The sequence below is a fragment of the Aquarana catesbeiana genome, linkage group LG03, assembly GCF_042186555.1.
Source record: "Aquarana catesbeiana isolate 2022-GZ linkage group LG03, ASM4218655v1, whole genome shotgun sequence".
NCBI classification, from domain to species: domain Eukaryota; kingdom Metazoa; phylum Chordata; class Amphibia; order Anura; family Ranidae; genus Aquarana; species Aquarana catesbeiana.
In genome coordinates this window covers 598,225,789-598,244,866 of record NC_133326.1, presented here as the reverse complement: position 1 = coordinate 598,244,866, position 19,078 = coordinate 598,225,789, and the positions used below count along the sequence as shown (strand labels likewise).

Genomic DNA, 19,078 nt, shown 5'->3' with positions numbered 1-19,078 from the left:
CAATCCCCAATCCTAGGCCCCTCCGCTTCCTGCCATTTTTTTGGAATTACACACTTTGCTGAATTTAGAAACATGGGATTAGGGAAGATTTATACCCTCTATTCAAACCCTCAGAACCGTGAAACAGACAAACCCATGGGTCATACGGGATAGCTTTGCCCGTAATCTCCTCGATAAGCTAGATCACCTCCCGCCAGAATATTTAAATTTTTGAGCAACCCCACCAGAGATGCGCCATCATTCCCGGGGCCATACATCCTCTCCAACCGTTAGGGGATTTGTCAGATTGGATTTTGCTGATTTTAACAGGAGTCGCATACCACCTGGCCAGGCACTTGTAATTTGTCTCAATCATTTTCATGTCAACTGCCGAACCATGTGTTGCCCCCCCGGATGCTCCCCACCGAACTTTTATTACATACTACTCCCAATTCATCTTCCCATTTTTTAATGAATGGCGGTACTTCCAGCCCTCCTCTATTTGACAAAATTTTATTTAATGCAGAAACATTCTTCCTTGCTGTTTCCCTACAAAATAGCTTCTCTATCGGCCTGTAATCTTCTTCCTCTCTCAAAGGCCCAGGAATGCTTCCGACAAAATGCAAGAGCTGGCCGTACCGCCAACCATTTACCTTCATTAAATCCCTTTGTGTTAATAGTTCCTGAAATGTGCAAATTTTTCCTTTATTAGTGATATCTTTTAATTGTGCTTCACTATTCAAAATCCAATTTCCTCCCACTTCCACCATCCCCGGGGGAAAATACGTGTTATCTTTTAAGTAAATAAAGGGTGAATTATACTCCCATTTGCTATTAAGATGGATCTGGTCCCAAATTTTAAATGTGTGGTGAGTTATATCATGTGTATCTGGACCTAGATTCCTATAATGAGGAGGATTCCAAAACAAGTGATTTAAGCGTGCATTACTGAAACCCATTTCCAAATTAACCCATCTTTTATTAGTACTTCCTTTTGCCCAATCTATCGCCTGTGATAAAACAATCGCTTTATAATATTTTTTAAAGTCTGGGATAGCCAACCCCCCCTGTGCTTTCTCTCTACTCAACACCGTGTACACTATCCTAGGTTTCTTATTATTCCATACAAAGCTACTTATTAATGCGATATTCTTTTTATTTCTGATCTAATTTCATCTAATAATGGGATAAAATTCAGCAGGTAAATCCTCCTAAGAGACCCTGCTAACTTAACCCCTGTTAATTAATATTTTCCCTCCAAGGGAAATGAAACACCTCTCTAAGTCTAGCTACTTCCTGCTTATCAACATTTATATTTAGGGCTTTATCAAGGTTGATTTTATAATTTGACAGCTCTCCGTACGTCTTCAATGTGGACAGCAAATTGGGGATCGAGATCCTGGGTTTCGTGATGAAGAAAAGAACATCATCGGCAAAAGCAGCCAATTTGGGCTCCTCCTTTCCCACTATACAGCCGCTAATGTCCAGATTTTTTCGGATCGTGGCCAATAAGGGCTCTAAAGTCAAACCGAATAAAAGAGGAGACAGCGGGCATCCTTGCCTAGTTCCGTTTCCCATTACGAACTGTGCTGAGGCTAAATTATTAACCTTCACAAATGCTGTGGGATGGTTATATAAGACTTTAATCCATTTTAGCATGTTAGGTCCAACTCCCATGGCTTCAAGCGTTTTAAACATAAATCCCCAGTCTACTCTATCGAATGCCTTCTCGGCATCTATTGACAGAAATAAACCTGGGGATACGCTTGATTTGATAGCCTCAGATATGAGAAGAGACCGCACCCCATTATCTCTTCCTTCTCTTCCTGGAATAAATCCCACTTGGTCCGGGTGGACCAAGAAGGACATTTTTTCCTTAAGCCAAAGCGCCAACACCTTGGCATATAATTTGATATCTGCGTTTAATAGCTCAATCGGCCTGTAACTAGAGCATAGGGTGCGGTCTTTGCCCTCTTTAAGAATTAGAGTCACTGATGCCGTTAACACTCCCTTACACAATTCTCCTTGCTTCCCCAGCTCATTCCAAACCTGGCAGAGCCTTGGAACCAAGGAGTCTTTAAATCTTTTGTAAAAGCTAGATGTGAAGCCATCCGGTCCAGGGTGCCCGGAGGAGATGATTTCAGAGCTAGGCATATCTCTTCTTCGGTTATAGGTCTCTCTAGTTCTATTATGTCATTTTCACACAAAGTAGGAAGCCCCGCCCCTTTCAGGAAATCTCTCACCCTCTCATCCTTATTCCCGACACTATTTTCCCTCTGCCTGACAGAGTAGAGGGATGAAAAATACTGCCTGAATTCTTCTCCTATCTCTTTGGATGTATGCCTCATTTCACCTTTATTATTTTGAATCTTATCTATGAAATTCACATCCCTTTTTTTTCTCAAAATTGATGCCAAGCGTTTGCCCACCTTGTCCCCCCCCCCCCCCCGGTAGCTATCTCTTAGATGTTTATTCATAATCCTAGTTGACTCATTCTCCAATAAGTCTTTTAATTCTTCTCTTTTCATTATCAATTGCTGTAGCAGGGGCCTATCATATCCCTTAGAGGCTTTATGTAATTGTTCTAGTTTATGAATTTCAACGATAAGGCTCTCTTTCCTTTTAGTTCTCTCTTTCTTCTCACCCACTCCAATGGAACTTAAAACCCCCCCCTTATATAAGCCTTGAAGGCCTCCCATAGGACTGCCCCCGAGAGCTCTCCGGTATCATTGATCAAAAAAAAAAAAACGCATCAATTTCCTGTTGGATTTTTCCGGCTATCTTCTCATCCCCAATTAAATTTTCATTCAGACGCCAAGTATAAGGAAACCTTTGGAGCCCTTTTATTTTCACATTTATCATGACAGGGGCATGATCTGACAGTGTCATGATCTCTATCTTCGACTCCCCTACAGAGTCCAATAAACTGTGATCCACCATCAAATAATCCAGCCTTGAAGAGGTCCTGTGCACAGGAGAGAAGAATGTATAATCCCTCACCTTTGCATGCTGTACCCTCCATACATCTATCATTTGGCAGTCGTGCAACTTACGCCCTATGCTCGTTAAGAGGTTTTTACTTACTTCCTGTGCACTAGATGACCTATCCAAGGCTGGATCTAGGCAAAAATTAAAATCTCCCGCTAATATCACTTCCCCCTCCTTAAATTCCATCAATCTATTCAGGGTCTGGGAGAGATATTTGATCGGGTCTCTATTCGGACAATAGACATTGGCAAGAGTAAAAATCCTTTCCCCCAATTTAACCTTAAAGACTAGGAAACGGCCTTCCGGGTCCGCTCTCCTTTCTATCAATGCATATTTGATCCGTTTAGAAAAACCGATTACCACTCCCTTCGCCTGTTTAATGGGGGAATCGCAGTAGATCCACCTCGGAAAATTCCTTGAGTATAGATTAATGCCCTCCTCCAACACCAGGTGGGTCTCCTGCAAAAAAAACGATATGGGGGAATTTAGCCCTTTTACATTATATGTCAAGCAGTTAATTTCCATCAGACCCGATTTTTAAGACACACCTTATTTCAAACTCATGCACGTCCCCCTTGCCCTCTGCTTGAAAAGAATCTGCGGGAACTCCCAACCCCCTCCTTCCCCTCTCCCCCACCACTCCTTCCTCCACCTCCAGATCCTCCACTCTTTCATCTTGAAGGACAAATCCTCTCCTCTGTGTTCTGGAATAGATCTAATCCTTACATTTTGCCGCCTATTTTGATTTTCCTGTTCCTCCAATTTGTAAAGCATCTCCCGCTGATCTGACTGTAGCTTTTTAACTTGATTTTTAAGAGCTGTAATCTTAAGCTCCTGTTGTTCTGATGCCTCCTCAACTACTTCTACTCGTTTCAAGAGGTGACCCAAATCTGCCCTTACATTGAGAATCTCTGCTTTAATTGAGTCCTCTAGTTTGGAAAACATGTCCTGCATCTCCATTTTTATTGGGAGTGCATCCGTATCTGCCTCCATGCTGAGGTCCAAATCCGCTTCTGGGGGAATCGCCCCTCTGGGGGTCCCCCCTTGGGCTCCTTTGTTCTTAGCTGGATCCTTCTTCTTATCTTTCACACTCTGTTGTCTATTATCCATGACCGGGCTTTTTAATTGCCCTTCTTTTAGATATTTTTGAATGGAGCTTGAGTTCAAACTTTCTCTGGGCTTTTTAGATTCTGCAGCTTTTTGGAAGCGACCTTTCATGTTCTTCGCCACCCAGCTCTATTCCTCTTCCTTGTGTCTGGCTTGCTCTTAATTTCTCCCTGTAACTCTTTCGCCCCACTTAGCCTCCTCACCATGTACTCTCCCACACTTCGCAAAGCTGGCTACAATCCAGGTATTTTAAGTGAGACTCAGTGCAGCCTTTGGAGATCCTGCGGTACATATAGGCCTTGACCATTTCACTTCTCCGCAAACTGTCTAACTTAGGTAAAGTGAGGTAAGAAAAAAAAATCTTCAAATCCTTTAGACAAGCACCCTACTCTCACCACAGCTATTCCCATCAGTGTTCACTCAGTTTAACTTATTTTTTCAGTTCTACTGAACCACAATATGATTCCTCAGTTCCTCAGAAACGCAGAGAGAAAAAAAAGAGTCCAGCGCAATATGAATAGAACTTAGCGTCAGCTGATCCTACCTGGAGCCCGCAGATTTCAAGAGGAGACCACGCTGCCAACACGGTCATGCCTTACGGTCACCGGGGGATGCAGATACATTTTCAAGGGGTAGCCTGGAATTCAGGGGTCCTCCGAGATCGATCGGATCACTTGCTTAATGGTGGGGCTGCTATAAAAAGCAAGCCTATGAGTCTTTTTCCATACACGGCTGTAGAGGGGAGATCCCGAGCAGAGAGCAGAGCCAGGGAGCCGGGTGCAGGGAGGACGTAACAGCGCGCTGTGTGCTCCTCTGATCGAACCAGGATGTTTGTGGCCAGTTTCACAATCCCCGGCTTCCTCTTCAGGAGCAACTCCTCCCGCTGTACCAAAGTGGAAGATTAGCGGGACAAACACGGGCTCTCACCCCGAGCCGTCCCTACCACCATCACCATTCAAACCTCCGCCCTCCTCCACCACGCCACCGTCAGGCCCCTCCCCCGGTTTCTAGCACGTCACATCCCCTCACCGCCAGATGCCTGTTTTGAGCAGAAGGTCTTCCAGGCAGCTCTGTAGTTAGGTTCCCCCATTCTGTTTTGGGGTTTTAGCATATTTGGGCTTGTTGATGTGTTGTCTACCCAAAGTAGTCATACATATGAATTCCTATGTGCCCTGTGATGTACAATTTAGAAATTAGGATTTTGGACTTTTCTTGGAGTACATCTCAGGACACAGGGATATCCCTCACCTCCTGTCTGAATCCTACATTTTTCTCCAACCACCAAGAGTATCATACACTGTTAGTTCCCACACTGAGTTGTGAAAAATTGACAAAAGCCTACGGGGGTGAGTGGGAGGAGCCAGAAACAGACTATTAGCAAAGTACACACCCCTTCTTTACATGTCAAAAGGACCTGACCTAATTAGGAAGGGTTGGTGGAAAGTCTATAACCTCTGGAAATGTCCTGCCAGTTAAGTTTGTATAAATTAGCCATTGTGTATGTGTACAGAGTAGTGAAAGGACTTATTAATCTTATGACTTTCTTTCATTGTATTGCAGCCATGTCAGCCCCTGTATATTCTGTGCCAGGATATTATGGACAAGCTGATTCACTGTGGTCTCCTTTCCATGTATGAAGTAAGGTGTACATTTATGGCAGACATTAACTTGCACGCATTAGAAAGTATGGCAGTCAGATGTCAGGGCCTCTTGTCTGTCTTCTTAGGATCCCAATGCAACTCCAGCTTGTGACACTGGGAGGCGTTCCTTTGCAGACAGCCTTATGTGGAGAGCTACTGATGACTTTTCAGACAGTGACTGCGAATACACAGAAGAAAAAGTAAAGAGACACTACAAGGTACTGCATGGGTGGGTTGTATTACTAACTGAAGTATAGAATCTGCTTCTTTTTATTATGTGGATATCCATATACGTGCAGTTCTTTTATTTAACTTTTACTCTAAATCTTGTAGTCCAACAGTTTTTTTTTTTTTAAATATAATAGCTATATTTATAGCCAAAAATATATATGAGCTCTTACCCTCACAGATAATCTGCATTTTGGTGAACCCTCTGCAGGCTACTGATATTATGTTAACATCAAAAGAGTGTCGTCTAGTGCAGGGTTTCTCAAACTTTTAAACACAGAGGAACCCTTGATTTATCTTTCCGGTCTCAGGGAACCCCTGCTAAAAATGACTATATTTACAACTTCTGAGACATTAGTGTCATGGTCTGTGGGAAGAATGCTTCTTATACTAGTGGTCACTGGGATAGCTAAGCCCGGGTTCACACTATAACAGGCTGCAGATTGCACAGGAGCGCTGTGCGTCCCTGTTCCCCGTTTCAGGGACGAATCAGGGCCGATTCTATGCCTGAATTCGGCCCTGAAACGGAGCCAAAGACGCACAACGTCACAGCGCACAGCCGCCCCGGAGATATGTGAACTGGCTCCATAGGGGGCCAGTCACATTCTCCTGCTATGCGAATTAGATGCGGGGAAACGGACATCTAATTCGCATAGGTGTGAACCTGGGCTAAAAGGGATCAGTGGTGTCAGTGGGAACTTATCTCAGAAGCAGAACTTGCTCATTGCTCAAGGAACCCCTAACAACCTCCTGGAGGAACCCTGGTTGAGAAACCCCGGTCTAGTGTATAGACAAGTACATTTTCCCCCTCCCACAATTTAGTATTGTCTGCTTGAGCAGCTTATCTCCAGGTTTAACGTGAACCTGTGTTTAGATCATGCACACAAAGCATTTGAATATTCTAAATATGCCGTAAAAGCACTTTAAAACAAGCCCTTAAAGCGAAATTAAACCCAAAAGTAAACATTTATTATATTGCAGCTTACCAGTTCTTAGATTTGATGGCTTTATTAGTTTCCTTTTTTTAGGCTTTATTTCTATTTTCTATTTTAATCCAGAAAGTCTGTTGTTTTTCACAGCACAAACTCTCCAGCAGAATGTATCATTTTACATGAATGGGACAAACTACTTAACTGGCAGGGGTGATTAAAAAAATCAGATTTTATTTATGTAAAACCTTTATCCCAAAAGTAAAAAAAAAAAAAAAACTGTTTCCTGTAACTGAATATAAAGTGTGAGCTGGAGTTTGGCTTCAGTTTGTTAGTGGTTCTAAATCTGCCAATACATTTAACACCCCCCGCCCAGACTTACAATGCTGCTGTCTGCTGTGACTCCTGTTCTCATTCCACCAGAGTTATATCTCACTAATACAGGAGGTGTGTTACTGGCCAGATCACTAGATAAATGCAGAGGGGAAAAAGTAAAAGAAAAAAAAATGTATGGGACCACCACATCTGATGGTTGGTAAGCTGCAATATGACTTTTTTGGTTTTGGGTTTAATACCGCTTTAGTCAACTCTGTAGCTACTGGCATTGTGGAGAAATTTAAACTCTTACCTTAAAATAATATTTTTTAATGCCATCTTTAAATAAGTTCATTATACCATATTCTTTTATTGATTGTGATATGGTTTCTGATTAGAATAACCTGTTGATACGGTCAATCCACCTTCTTTCTTGTTGTAAACTGACCTTGCTAAGCACAGAAGCTTATCCCTGCTTGTGTGGTCAATTTGTGTCCCATGGCTATCTGTTCGGAGGTACAGGATACTGTGTAAGCACATAGCTTGCCTGTATCTTCTGGAGTTTATTTTGCAGCCACATTCCTACCCATCCCCTTTACAGTTGATTGACAGTGTTCCATTGCCATAGAACTGCTAATACTGGCAAGCATAGCTCACTTATGGAAGTAGAGCTAGTAAAGCATAAATAGTCCTGTCCACTGGCTGCTCCTTTGATGGAAATTGCAGTCATCTGATGTTATGAGAATCGATTTGGATAAATATATATGGAAAGCGATTTTTGACTTTTTGAAAGTGGAATTAGAAAGGTCAGCTACTACATTATAATACAGGATTTATCTAGCGCCAACAATACAACATTAGGGCAGACAGTACAGTTACAATACAATTCAATACAGGAGGAATCAGAGGGCCCTGCTCATTAGAGCTTACAATCTAAAAGGGAGGGTCAGGGTGACACAATAGGTAATAACTGCGGGGGATGAGCTGATGGAGAAAATAAAAGCAGAGTTGTTAGGTGGAGCCGGGATAGGTTTCTCTGGAGAGAGAGGTTTTAAGGGATCGCCTAAAAATGGATAGAGTAGGAGATAGTCGGACAGATTGGGGTAGGGAAGTCCATAGGATGGGAGAGGCTCAGGAGAAGTCCTGGAGGTGAGCACGGGAGGAGGTGATAAGGGAACTAGAGAGAGGGAAATCTTGGGAGGTTCAAAGAGGATGATTTGGTTGGTATTTTGAGACTAAGTTGGTGATGTAGCTGGGGGCCAAGTTGTGGATGGCTTTGTAAGTTATTGTTTTTAATTTAATTAGTTGGGTGAGTGGCAGCCAATGGAAGGATTGGCAGAGAGGGGTAGCAGACACTGAATGGTTGGTGAGGTGGATAAGTCTGGCAGCAGCATTCATGATGGAGTGAATAGGGCATAGGCTATTTAAAGGTAAGCCAATAAGGAAGCAGTTGCAGTAGTTGAGCCCGAGAGCTAACCAGGGACTGAACTAGAAGCTTTGTGGTGTCATTGGTTAGGAAGAGGGCATATTTTGGAGATGTTGCAGAGATTGAGGCGGCAAGCTTTGCACAGTGATTGAATGTGGGGCCGAAAGAGTTCAGAGTCCAGGACTACACCTAACACCCTGACATGCGGGGATGGGTTGATGGATGGGCCATTGATTTTGACAGAAAAGTCAGGGGTAGGGGAATGCGGGAGAGGAAATATTATGAGCTCGGTTCTGGATAGATTGAGTTTCAGGACGTAATGTGACATCCAGAATGATATGTCTGTTAGCAAATTAGTGATGCGCAAGGAGACTGGAGTGAGCTGAGGGGTAGTGAGATAGATTTGGGTGTTGTCCGTAGAGATGGGCTCGGGAGTGTTCGGAATTCTAGTTCCAACCCACCTGCCCGATCCCACCAGGAAGCCGACACTGCACACCGCTAATCACAGGCAGTGAGACATTTCCCAGTCCGCAGCTGCACAGACCGGGAAATGTCTCACTGCCTGTGATTAGCGGTGTGCAGTGTCGGCTTCCTGGCATGATCGGGCAGGTGGGTTGGGACTAGGAACCCGAGCCCATTTTTAGCAGTCAGCGTAGAAATGATATTGAAAATCATGGGAGGCTATCGGCTGACCCAGGGAGGAGGTGTAGATCAAGAATAGGAGAGGTCCAAGTACAGAACCATGAGGGACCCCAATGGAGAAAGGAAGAGGAGAGGTGGGATTAGAATTGTAAGTAACGCTGGAAGGTGCGGTGGAATTAGGTAGGATGAGATCCAACAAAGGTGGTTTATACGAGGCCTTGGAAACTAACAGACTTGTTTTGTTTTTTAAGAATTAATAACTTCACATTAAAAGCACCTTAGGAGCTCAGAGATGACTTGTTTTAAAGCTCTTTTACTACGGAATAGGAATATCTAAATAGTTAAATGTCCATAGCCCAGAAACAGGTGCCCTTAAGTTACTGATGGTTCAGAGGAAAGGAACTTTTAGAAAGTCACTATTTGCATAGGATCAAATTGGGGCTGCAGCAGAGAATCAGGAAGCCTGTCAGGAAATCTGAGGCTTACTTTGGTTTTAATACACCATTGAGAGGTATGGTTTATTGCATACCATAACTGACACAAAGCTAAAACTAGCTGTTGTCTGTTGGCCATTGTGCCCACAGGAAAGGAGCGAGTTTCCTTGGATTAAGTTAAGGCCTGGGAGCAGGAAGGGCTTTACACCACAAAGATCTTGCAGGTTTTCCAATCAACTTGTACAGAAATATCATCCACACGGATTTGTCATCTTTGTTGTGAAATAACATATTGACCACTACTGCGTGACTGTGGGTTTTCTATGAATTATTTCCGTAAATTTCTGAATGGTAAAATCTTTACAATCTTATTTTAGATATATTAAAATATTTAATGACTGTGCGTCAGGTAAATTGAACTCTGAGAACCCTTAGATACAAATGTGCTACAAAATACAAGAATACAGTGCAGTAGTATGCTGTTACCGGAACAAGTAGAAATTGCAGTGAACATGGCTTTGGTTTATGGTTAAAAAAATATAAAAGGTCCACATGCGGCGCTAATAAAAAGCAACAGTATTTGAAGTATTAAAAAAAGGAAAGATGATAATCCCTTCACCAGTTTTCATTGTGTATAGGAAAGCACACCACACCACGTGAGAATCTAATCTGCTTACCAGATATCAGCAAGTGATAGGCATTGATTAATAACTTCCGAAGGGATCACATCTGAACTCGTCAATCACCAGTAAGTAGATGGTTAAAATACACTGCAAAGCTTGCATCCATTCACTTGTTCCAGGCAGCAACAAAGCGGTAAACTTCCAGCAGTCAGTGGGCGTCTCACCCAATCAAGGGGAGATCATCACCAAATCGAAATTCTGGGTGCTTGTGTCTCAAAACCAGCCTGACATGTTTCATCCGAGTGGGTATCATCAGAGGTTGTCTATTGTTTATGGTTGTCTATTGATAGTGATGGGTGAAATTCATTGCTGCATTTTCCTGTTCTCTTCCCTTTATCCTTACCCAAGTGCAGCATAGTCCTACAAGAGTGCTGGTATTTTCTTGCAGTACATGTCAAGGAAAAGGTTAACTGTACGACCTATTAAGTTATTACTAATAACAATTTTGCTCACCGCTTTTCTCCTATACTAGTTGGGCCGCTCAGAACATCACGCTGATTTCTTTGTCTTCCTGTGTCATCTTTTGGGCCCAGTGTTGAGGGCATATGAGAGGGCTGCGTTATTCCTGCTGGAGCATGAAACCTGTGGAACTGGTATGATATAAGTATCATCAGATAAGTGGGGGAGACACCATGCAGGAGAATTATCTGCTATGAGCGAATGTTGTCTTTATCACCTTAAATCATTTAAGACACATTGAACTTAAAATACGCAGGGCACGGTCTACCATGTCCTAGTTAGAGGCATTTGGGTCGAAGGTAGTGCAACAGGATGAATATTCGAAATAGACGGGTTTCACCCAATCCTCCTACCCTTGCAGACTGGATTCAGGAAATAGATAAACCTATAATGTTTGAGAAATACTCTTATGCAATGCCTCTCAGAAATTTGAAAAAATATGGAAAAGGTGGATGGACGCATCATGCTATAATTTCTGATCTGTAATTGACAAGGATGGCCTGCCATAGAGAGTTTCATTACATTGATATAACATATATTGGTTGCCCTGGAGTATTTATTTTTTTAGATATTTCTGAATACTTTAAGAATTTGGTAATAATTCAAATGTATTGAAGATGTTATTTATTTTTGTGGTGTACTTATTGCTTTATGAAGCTATGTGATTTTTGTTTGTTTTTTTCTTTCTTTGTGTATGCTACTGTATTTTGTTTTTTTGTTTTTTTTTTTTTTTTGTTTTTTTTCCTTGTTTGTTAATATAAAATCTGAATTTAAAATAAAAATGAATAAGACTTACCTGTTTTCTACAGAAACCGAAACAGACTATGTGGATCAACTGCACCATTACCTGCTGTTGAAAGCAGAAGATGATGGATCTTATGGTAAGTTAATGCGTTATGTTTATCATGTAATTGCTGCTTTATGAAGGATGACTTTTCTCTCATATCTCTTTAATTTACACCTAACAATATTCCTATCGCCAACATAACTAGATGTAGAAATGTAATTTTCTTTTACAAATTTATAGGCATTGAACAGTTGCAAGTCTTATTTCTTAACCCCTTAGTGACAGAGGGTAAAACAAATCTTAATACCTGAACACAATTGCAACTTTGACATGTGTTAGTAAAACTGTACATATCATCACAACTACTTTATGTATCCTTGTTTTTTTCAGGACAGATTGGGCTTTCTTCTGTTGGTAAATAGTAATAGATATCTCCTGATTTCTTTCTTTCTTTTTTTTTTTTTTTTTATTACGAAAGGAAAAATGGCCCCAAATAGTATTTTTTTAATTTAGCTGCATCTTTCTTGCTATTAGCATAATTTACCACCAAATAACCCAGAATAAATTCTGCAGCGATACCACATATGTGTGTGTTGTTGTTTGTAGCTGTAATAGGGCCCAGAAACAATGGTGTACATTTTGCTTTTTTTATATCCTACATAAAAAACACAGACGCTAATTTAAAAAAAATGCTTTAAAAAAAAAAATCTTACCCAAAATATACCTACCCTGACCTTTAACCCTAACGATAACCCTGGCACTGACCTAGATCAAACCTTAATCTAGCTATTTTTTTTTTTCTTTTTGAATCTCAATCTCTCTCTCTCTCTCTCTCTCTATCTATCTATATATATATATATATATATATATATATATATATATATATATATATATATATATATATATATATACACACACACTATATTGTCAAAAGTATTAGGACGCCTGCCTTTACATGCACATGAGCTTTTAATGGCATCCCAGTCTTAGTCCGTAGGGTTCAATATTGAGCAAGTTTGGGGTGAAGGAACTTGATTGGCATGCACAGAGTCCTGACCTCAACTCGATAGAACACCTTTGGAATGAGTTGGAGCGGAGACTGCGAGCCAGGCCTTCTCCAACATCAGTGTGTGACCTCACAAATGCTTTTCTGGAAGAATGGTCAAACATTCCCATAGACACACTCCTAATCCTTGTAGACAGCCTTCCTAGAAGAGTCGAAGCTGTCATAACTGCAAAGGGTGGGCCAACTCAATATTGAACCCTACGAACTAAGACTGGGATGCCATTAAAGTTCATGTGTGTGTAAAGGCAGGTGTCCCAATACTTTTGACAATATATTTTTTTTACACACTTTTGTGTTTATTTACACTTTCATCTCCTGCAAGTAGAGAAGAGAAAGTAAGCTCAGGGGTGGGCTGCACAGTGACTGACCACTGTGATAGCCAATCAGAGGCTATTACAGTGATCAGGTGACCCAGGACCAGGAGTCCCGGGACCTGATCTTTCGTATGAGACCCGGGCTCCTGGGGAGAGCCCAGTTTGTGCTGGAAGCTCGCTGTGTGGCGTTCTCCCAGCACAAGGAGAGATGCGCAGATTTGCGGCCCTGTGGATAAAGGCCCACCAGTGATGTCTCATATCTGTGTACGGTAGGTGGGAAGGGATTAATAATTATTGATTAATTATCCATTTAAAGTGAACCTTTGCCCAGAAAAAAGTTAGAATATTTATGTTTTGTGAACAAGCAGTAAAAGTAGTTTAAAACAAGTCCTTCTTTGCCTTGGTAGCTATAGGTATTATGGGTAAATTAAAGCTAAAGTTTAGCTAAACAATTTTTTTTTTTTTTCTACGGTTGTAGTTGCAATGAAGTGCTGTATGTCCCACGATGTGCAGGCTACTGCATTCTGATGAAATCTTCGCTCAGAGCTGCCGTTTCCTTCCTGCTGCTGAACTTCTGGTGCTGTGGGGCAGAGCATGCTGTCCATGATTATGGCACTTTTTCCTGGGAAATTGGTTCACAAAACAAAATGATTGCGTCCATTGTGTGCGGGTAATAGGTAACCTTCCTGCATTGAGGAAATTCCAAAAATAATGGTCCCCCCAATCCCATTCCTTTAAACAGTCTAGAGTTCACAGTGAAAACTCTTATAAAAAAAAAAAAAAAAAAACTAAAAAAAAAAAAAAACTAAAAAAAAAAAAAAAGACCTGATTTGAAGACCACAGTGAACTTTATCAAAATATATAAATGAATATGAAGAAAAATATATAACACCTTAGGTGTTGTGTCCCCATATAGATTTTTATTTCACAAAACACAATTAAATATTATAGTATAACCAGGGCTCAAAATTTCAAGTCCTGAGCTACTAGCCAGGTCTTAAGAGTTACTCCTACCCTGCCCCACCCTGCCCCGCCCCGCCCCTAAGTACGCCCTCGTAAATTTTCTCATGAAATGACACTGTTAAATGCTTTATTCAGTATTGGGTTTTTTTCGCCTCCCCCAGTACGCCTCTACCTCCAATGCGCCCCTTATCTGTGCTTTTTAACAACCTACCCCAGCACACCTCATCTTCTGACCTCCCCTCTCCAGAACTCCAGAACACTTGGAGGCATAGGTATGATGGATTGGGAAAGGAGGGGGGTGAAGGCATAGGTATGATGGATTAGGGGGGGGGGGGGGTGGCATAGAGGCACAGATATGATTCAAACCTCCAATTCCACCGCCCCCCCCCCCCCCCCCAATCCATGATATCTACTTGATATCTACACTTGGAGGCATAGGTATGATGGATTGGGAAAGGAAGGGGGGGGTGGAGTAATAGGTATGATGGATTAGGAAGGGGGGTGGCTTAGAGGCACAGATATGATTCAAACCTTCGAATACAACGCCCCCCCTCCATCCATTATATCTATGCCTCCGAATAACTCGGAGGCATGCTTGCTCTCAACACCAGCACACATCTTTAATCCCCCATTTTACTAATGCCTCCAGCACACTGTCATATTTACCATTTTGCAGCCACGGGGGTTAGTCATCACTGTGCACACTGGGGCCAGACGGAAACGGTTTGAGCCTGCCCACTTAGGACCGCCCCACTCCTTAGATGTGCAGCAGAACGGAGACGGAGAGGGGCGGTCCCAGGCGGCTCTTTAATGGCTATGGAATAGCATGGTCTGTGTGCCTGGGCGGGGATGTGCAGTAGGGAGGCGGAGAGGGGCGGTCCCAGTCGGCTTTAATGCCTATTGAACTGCATGCTCTGCGAGCCTGGGCGGGGATGTGTGGCAGGAGGTGGAGAGAGGTGGTCTTAGGTGGCTGATTGTGTATGTATTGAAATGGGGCACTGGCTATACATTCCTGGGACAGCACAGCCCTGTCATTACTCGCTCTCCTCATTTGTTTACTCGCCAAATGTGAGTAGGCGAATGCATATTTTGAGAACTGGTATAAAAATAACCCTTTAAATTTTAGGTCCGCTTTGTGTCTTAAATCCAAAAACATATCTTTGTACTTACTGAGTTTATCAAGGGACACAAAAAAATTCAGACTGTTGGGTTATACCACTGTCTACAGCAGGATTTGGACAGTGGTAAAAAAAAAACATGGGCCATTCAGGTACTGGGGTGATGACCTCCTGCTCCAGGAGACCCATGAGGGCAGCATATGGAGGACTGCTAATCTGTGCGGTGACAAAGGATGGAATGCATGAACCAAGGAGAGGAGAGAGTGAAATTCTAGCTTGTAGCCCCTAAAACTACCTCTCCTACCAAAGCATCTGATATGCTGGTTGTACATAAAGGCCAGTCGACAATGCCCCCCTTTCATGCTGGAGAAGATTTATTTGAGAATTTAGTAACTTGAAAATTGAGGCCTTAACTAGAGGAGTCCTCTTGTTTACTGACAGGAGACTCTATGAAAAATGAGGCAATGATTCAAGACTGCAGGCATAACCTCCAAAAGGTTCATAAATAGATTAGCTTGCATAGTGACTGGATTCCTTCTGAAGGATTTACTAGTCTGTTTGTCAGACTAGTTTCAGGGCCAGGGCATATTGCAAAGCCTAATCTGTCAGAGGAAACCGTTTTAGATAAGAGTTCCATTCACGTTTATGGAGTCATTAAACAAAGTCTGCCAGACACAATTTCCACAGGAATAGTGAAGGCTTTGTTAAAGCTGAGCTCCAGCCAAAAGGGGACGCTCGACTTGTTTGCTTCCTCCCTCTTCTGCTGCCACATTTGGCACCTTTCGAGGGGAAGGGGATACCTGTCAAAACCAGGTATCTGCTCCCTCTTGCGTGTAAGATCACCGCATCTTTGTGTGGTAAAATTTCCAGCCCCTCCTTCCCCAACCCAACCCCCGCCCCCGCTGCCTTCTTGGAAACACGCAGGTCTCGGAAGACAGCGGGGCTATCCAGGAGGCGCAGCGCACCTTGCACATGCGCGGTAGGAAACAGGCTGTGAAGCCAGAGGCTTCACTTCCTGTTTCCCTTAGTGAAGATGCCAGCGCCTGCACCCGGAGCCAATGGACGGATGGGCTTGGGGTGCCGACATCGCGGGCTCCCTGGACAGGTAAGTGTCCTTATATAAAAAGTATTTGTAGCTACTTACTTTTAATGTTTTTTTTCTCCCAGGCTCCTTCTTAAGACAGGAAACTGCTGGATCTACAGTGGGGGCAGCCTGTTTTCTTTTAATTTTTAACAAAGTTCCCTTCAAAGGGAAAGCATGCTCTGGAAAGGTCTTGGCTATCTTGTGTACTCTAGAGAAGCTTGCGACTCCTCAGGTGTAGCATTGTCCATTAAAGCGGTAGTAAACAACCCTTTCTGACTTCTACCCACATTTAAGCTTATAATGAAGCTTACCAATAGGTACAAGGAATATCTCCTAAACGTGCACCGTTTAGGAAATATTCACTATTCCTGCAGCCGGTGGTGTCACCGGCGCACTGCACTCTGAATAGACAGCATACTGAGTATGCCATCCCTTCAGAGTGCTGTGCCGTGATCGTGGCTCCCATGCGCATACGTGGGAGTGACATCATCACAGCTCGGCCATTCAAACTGCTGCAGCCCGCAAACCTGGAATTAAGACCTGGTAAAGATGGAAGCCCTGGCAGTGTGACAGTAGTGTGCTGCTGGATGGCTTCATTTTAAGGTAAGTCTCTCATAATGTGCTAGTATGTGATGCATACTAACATGTTATGACATTAACCACTTGCCACCCGCCATATAGCAATATGACAGCGGCTAAGTGGTTTAGTTATCCTGATTGGACGTCATATGATGTGATCAGGATAACAAGCCGGCACTTAGCGCAGCGATCGGAGGTGCCGTGTGTCAGTCTGGCACACCGCAACTCCGATCCTGGTATGGAGCCTCTGACAGAGGCTTCTTACCACGTGATCAATCACAGCTGATCATCGTGTGAACCAGGAAACGGCTTTCCTCCATTCACGCTGACAGGGAGAGCCCTGTCAGAGAGGGGTTTGCACTGATAATCAGCACATTGATTATCAGTGCAGCCCCCGTATTATGTGCCCATCACCTACCAGCCTGTGCCCCATAATAAATGCCTGCCAGTGCCCATAAAAGTGGCAATCAGTGCCCCATCAGTAATGCCTGTCAGTGCCCTTCAGATGCCACTCAGTCATGCCTGTCAGTAGCTCCTCATTAGTGCTGCCTGTCCAGTGCCACTTATCTGTACCCATCAGTGCCGCTTTTCAGTGCCCATCAGTTTTTTTTTTCAAAATTGACGGTCTTTTTTTGTTTATAGTGCAAAAAATAAAAACCCCAGATGTGATCAAATACCACCAAAAGAAAGCTCTATTTGTGGGAAGAAAATGATAAAAATTTAGTTTGGGTGCAGTGTTGCATGACCACACAATTGTCATTCAAGTTGCGACAGCGCTGAAAGCTGAAAATTGTCCTGGGCAGGAAGGGGGGAAAGTGCCCGGTATTGAAGTGGTTAACCTGCAGGGGGATAGTTTTCTTTTTTCTTCAGAGAGAGTTTAGGTGGCTCAGAGGCAGGCCACCTGATGATGAGATAACAATTTTGCTGACACATGACAAAATTCCAGGTTGTCAGTGTCAAGCCTTTCATTGGGTGCACTTGCAGGTATTGGAACCGTTAGTGGATCATAACCTGAAGGTACCCGGGGCAGTGGAACTGTTCCCTTTGTGTCTGGGATCCAGCATGTTCCACCGCAAAACAAGGGGCAATACAGTTCAGTGCATGAGGCTAGGTCTTGAAAACTCACAAGCCCAACTGCTGGTAGCAAAAGTTTTGGTGGCCACTGTAGGCAGGCAGTAGAAACCTACCTAGGATCGATCCATGGGTCACATGCAGGCAGCATTAATAAGAGGAAGGGGCTTTCTCAATTCTGAATGGAAGGAAAAAGAGCACGTGTAACACTCCACCCAGCAGATGATGGCAGCATTCCACCCCTCGGTATTGACCACTTCTGCAGTAAACTGACAAAAATGGGGATCTCCTGTGTCCCTCAAATGAATGAGATATATTTTTCATACACAATTACATACAGTATAGCAATAAAGTCCTTTGTATACGTTTTTGCTTTTTCAATTTATAGAACTTTCAGCATTCTTAGAAATCGTAATGTGCTTATTTTATGAAAGTATAGGAATGGGAAAATAATTGCTGGGAAAAGGTCAAGTGGTAACGTGTTCTCATTGTTTTAAACTAAAACAGATAAAATGTTTAAATGTACTTATGTCTAAACGTAATATATCTTAATCATACAGTACAGAACTTTTATTCATACACAATGGGTTATAGGCTCATACCTTCAGGTGATTTGACATGCTTTTGAGTATACTTCCCCTATAACCCTTCCTCACTCCATGAGTTCTCCGTTTTTTGCTAGTTTCTGTAAGTGATGGACTTTTCTCATTCCTGGATTTTTTTCACTGGTATATTATTTTTCTTTATTATTCCATTAAGATTTTTAAAATCAACATTCACTGTCTTCTAACACCGAACAACACAGAAGCAGTGTATCTGGATCAGTGCAACCTTGGTAAAACCTTGGGAACTGTACCCGGACCCCATGCTGTTGGGACAGCCTGTAATAGTGCTTCAGGCACTGTATCCTGCATAAGGCGTTCACCTTGGTGCAATGCGTTGAGTTAACCGCAAAGTGTTATACAATTCCAGGGCAGTGGTCCATCACTATGGAACCCAGTCCCTGAAGACCCCTTTGGGGGTTTGCCCATCGTGACAAGTGAAGCCTGACTATTGTCTGGCCATTGTCTACAGTACCGTGTTGTTAACCGGAATGTATTCACTTAAGTGTTTTCAAACTTGGCTCAGAAATTTGACCACTTAAAGTCCCAGGTGGATGATCGGGTGTTGCATCACACCACTGGTCATACACTTTAAAGCGGAGCTCCACCCTATTTTACATGTTTTGCTCAATCACATGCCATGAATGTATTTAGTTATAAACGG

General features: G+C 42.8%; 1 protein-coding gene across 1 annotated transcript in view; it reads left to right on the top strand.

Moving 5' to 3' along the window:
* GPAT2 (glycerol-3-phosphate acyltransferase 2, mitochondrial) overlaps nt 1-19,078 on the top strand; it is a 208,070-nt gene that overhangs the window by 164,318 nt on the left and 24,674 nt on the right. The window contains exons 13-16 of the mRNA XM_073623599.1: nt 5,635-5,712; nt 5,801-5,932; nt 10,844-10,964; nt 11,640-11,711. Coding sequence (XP_073479700.1) covers nt 5,635-5,712; nt 5,801-5,932; nt 10,844-10,964; nt 11,640-11,711 — 403 coding nt within the window. The remainder of the gene's footprint in view (nt 1-5,634; nt 5,713-5,800; nt 5,933-10,843; nt 10,965-11,639; nt 11,712-19,078) is intronic.